The sequence below is a fragment of the Anser cygnoides genome, chromosome 3 (genome assembly GCF_040182565.1).
Source record: "Anser cygnoides isolate HZ-2024a breed goose chromosome 3, Taihu_goose_T2T_genome, whole genome shotgun sequence".
NCBI lineage: Eukaryota > Metazoa > Chordata > Aves > Anseriformes > Anatidae > Anser > Anser cygnoides.
The window spans coordinates 14,965,764-14,969,763 of NC_089875.1; the positions used below are offsets into that span (position 1 = coordinate 14,965,764).

A 4,000-nucleotide genomic window follows, 5' to 3' on the forward strand; every position below is an offset into this window, starting at 1 on the left:
CATCTGCTCAGGAGAGCTTCTTTTACTTGAGTACTGGGACACCACATCACATTGAAAAAGTAGGTTTTTTTCCTAGATCCAGAGCTGTCTTTCCCTGTGACACTCACGCCAACTCCAAATATAGTGTCATAACATACCAAAACCAGCAGCAATGTGCTTGACTGAGTGGAAGACGCCACCAGGTTACACACATGCTTGGATTTAGAGGGTCGCTTCTGGGGAATATCCATCCTCAGAGAACAGAGGTTTTGCATCCACGATCTATTTGCTATAAAACCACCTGTATAGGACTTGCTGATAATGATGTTCCTTACTTACCAGTTACTCACTCAACACCACTTATTAACGTTCCCATTATTTTTGCACTAGACTATCCTCAGGCTAAGTAGGCTATTGGTATCAGGGTCACCTCATCCATCCTTTTCAACACAGGCACAGTATCCTGTGTTCCCCTGCAGTACAATTTAATTAGTTTAACAGGAAACACCTCAGCCAGTTCTCTTAATAGTTCTTAGGCACTGATTCTCTCCACCTGCTGATTTAAAGGTATTTGCCCTAGTTACACATTTAGACATGATTCAAATTCTCCCTGCTTAATACACAGCCAGACTACAGTTCTGCCTCCCCACAAGCCAGGCTTGTCATTCACCACCTTCCAGGCCTCTCTGCACCCACAGGTTTGCAAATGAAAGCACGATCAGCTGTTCCTCCAGCTCCACTGGCCATAATAAAGGCTATAAATGAAGTGGGCTATGTTATTGCTTAGACTACAAGGAAGGCCCTCAGGCTTTCTACTCAGTGCTTACGTTTCAGAAACACTAGGGATACAGCAGGATAAATTCTGAAGATGCAATGCCAGAGGAAGCAGAGGTTTTTAAGAAACCTCAAATACAGTGTAAAAGGACAGAGCAGTTAATTCTTATATAGCACAGCTGAATAAGCCCATGCAGCTGAAGTAGAATTTAGACAGAATGAGATTTCATACACTCCCTATGAGTTCCAGTTAACTTTCCCCAAAGCCCATGTTGCAAACCACAGTGTTCCCAAAACCAGAACATTTCTTGTCAGAACAGCTGGTGACCTTTGTCCCTTACTCAAAAGGGGAGACCAGTTAAATGACAGGAGACATGACTTACCTCTTGTAATTAGGACCCCATATTCCTTCTCACCCCATCCTTTGGGCACAGGAGACTGGGTGACAAATAAAAGCAACCCCTCCCTCCAAGAGATGAGAAACCCATTACAAAGACAACCACATATCACAGCAACATGGAATTATGTTTTAATGTTTACAGTAGTCACTTCACAGGGACACCAACTTTTTCCTCAGTTCTGATGCTGGAATTACTTTATTGGGAAAATTAAGAAAACAAACAGCTACACCAAAGTATAATTACAATGAGGAAACACAAAGTTGAGATCATACTGTGCTTTAGAGGAAGGTTACATAGTTTTACTTGCATAACACACACAGAAGTATTTGAGTTAACAGGTATTGATGCATCCCATCTCAATTCATGTTAATTTTTTTTTCAATGCTGGTTGCTGTTCTCTGCTGGAGCCAAGGAAGCTTACTTGCAGCTACTTTTCAGTAGTTTAATTTCGTTTAGCCAAGGAATAGTGTACACTACAAAGTTGCAAGTGGTGTGCTAAGGAGAGAGGGGGAAAAAAAAAAGCAATTATCAGTTTAAAAGCATACAACAGTGTCCTTTGCCATCACTCTATACAGATTTACCCTATCATGTAATACCTGAATGTATACCACTTCTGTCTCTCTGCATTTGCACTGTCCTGGCAAGTATTCTGGAACACTGCTCCTGTTAGTACTTGCTCAGGACCAATCATTTCTCTCAAATACTAACACAGAAGCCAAGCAGTCAGCACTTCTGAAGATCAAGTTACTTGCTTATCCCAGTCATACACTAGTTCCCACTGGCAGAAGCCTTTCAGCCTGGGCTGTACTTCAACAGTAACTCTCATGTACAGGCAAGTATGCCCACACAACTAATCAATCTGTTTGTGCATGCCTGTGTAATTATTGCAGCTCTGTCAGTGGTACACTGGCAAGCTTCTACCTAGGTGCTTAGTGGATTACTTGTGTGTAGTGACAGTTCTCATACATGCAGGCATAAGTTGCACATACACACAAGTACAGCCTATCACTGATTAATACCAGCTCTGAATGCAAACAAGACCAAACACTAACCAAAATAAGGTAGATAAACTGGTGCTCTCACCCAAAAAGCTAAAGTACTGCTTAAATAGCATTGTGATACAAGACTGCTGTGCAACTCAACTTGGTGGCTACTCAGACAACAGGGGTAATCTGTCAGTTGTGATCAGTGCTTAGCCCATAGCACAATCCACAGTAACAGGAGTCCCTCATGAAAGGGACTTAAGTCAAGCTGTCCCATCAGCATAGGACAGAAGGAGCAGAAAAGGGTATGGGCACTGAGGGAACCAGACTGAGCACCAAGAGACCTATAAGTAACCCCTACTTGGCAGTTTCCTGTGCATATCCCTGAGATCAGAGCCACAAGCACTCTCAGAGGATTGAGGCATGCTCCTGTGTGCTGTGCACCGCAGCCTGAGGTCTCCACTTAAATATGCTAAGAGGCCTTGCTTCCTCTGTCAGGAAGATCTGGCAAGACAAGTTCTGCAAGGGTGGCATCATCTCATCCAGCCTAAAAGACTGACATCTGATTTTCTTAGAGGCAAACAGGTGACACTGCCCATACCGCCCTGTAACACACCAACTAGAGAAAAGGCATCAAAAACCCAGGGAGCAACACCCTCTGCTCTGGAGCCTACCTTAGCCATCTCTGGAGTGTCATAAAGAGAACAGCTCTGGGGATCAGCTGTTGCCTTTGTGCAAGTTGTCCGGGCAATCTCAACTTTCATGGTATACTTGATTCCAGACACAAGCTGCAACAAGACAACGGGCAGAAACAGTTTTACTCGCAACACATACATAAAAGCTCTCCAAACAGAGGACCCTGACAGAAAGGAAGATAGTTTGGTTGTCACATTTCTGTAGCCAGATTCAAGAGTTACAGACAGCAGCATGTGGCCACCTTCACAGAAGAGACACTTGACGTCCTTTGAAAAACAGGAAACAAAATCCATGTAAACAAGTTTTGCCATAGACTCCTTCATCAGTAAAGGAAGACGCATGTTAACTCATCCACAACATAAGGAAGTTACTAACTTCTCCTGTAATTTCAACCCCACCACTCAGGCATTCAGACGTAGGAGCCTCAAGACACGGCTTTTTTTTTTTTTTAAACCTACTTCTGTGGCAAAACAGCTTGAGTTAACACAGCAGCTGCTGCTCCCAGCCAGCACCACGAAGGGGTCGGGTGCCCCGGAGCCCCCCGTGGGGCTGTCCCCAGCCGGCTGCCAAGGCTGAACCCCCCCGGCACCCACCTGCCGCTGGGCGCTGATGATCCGCACCACCCTGCTGGAGTACATGTCGTTGTTGGCCCTGTTGTACTGCGCCATGGCGAACTGCAGGGCTCGCTGCAAGCCCTCATCGTTCTCCGCAACATCCACGGGAGCCCCCAGGAGCCGCTGGTGCTCCTCGCTGCCCAGGACGGCCTGGGCCAGCAGCAGGGCGGCTGCCAGCAGCGCCACGAAAGCCCGAGCACCCGCCATACCTCCACCCTCCCCCGGCCCTGCCGCCGCCGCCATTTTAAGGCCGCCGGGGCTGGGCGGGACGCGGCCCCGTCCCTCCCCGCTCCTCCCCGGCCCGGGAGGCACCCATCGGGGACTCTTGTCCCGGTGAGGGCTTGTGTGGGTTTTTGCCAGCCGGTTCTCCCCCGTGTCCCCACAGCCAGGCCGAAAATAGAGTCGGGGGCTGGCTTCTGGGGTTGTGGTGTCCCTCCGTAACCGTGCCCGAGGCTGGCACACGCTTCCCACAAAGACAGCAGGCAGGCAAGGGATGCACGCCGCCTGTTAGCTGCTCGTGGGGGCCGCTGCAAGATGCCCGAGCCTGTTTCTT

General features: G+C 47.8%; 1 protein-coding gene across 1 annotated transcript; it reads right to left on the minus strand.

Annotated features, from left to right (window-relative positions):
• Nucleotides 1-1,259: 1,259 nt before the first annotated feature.
• Nucleotides 1,260-3,705, minus strand: LOC106044772 (cystatin-like). Its single transcript, XM_013194956.3, has 3 exons — nt 3,427-3,705; nt 2,812-2,925; nt 1,260-1,649 (listed from the first exon to the last, which is right to left on the minus strand). Exons 1-3 carry the CDS (start codon nt 3,688-3,690, stop codon nt 1,572-1,574), a joined length of 456 nt encoding a protein of 151 aa, XP_013050410.2. The 5' UTR covers nt 3,691-3,705; the 3' UTR covers nt 1,260-1,571.
• Between the last annotated feature and the right edge of the window lie 295 nt (nt 3,706-4,000).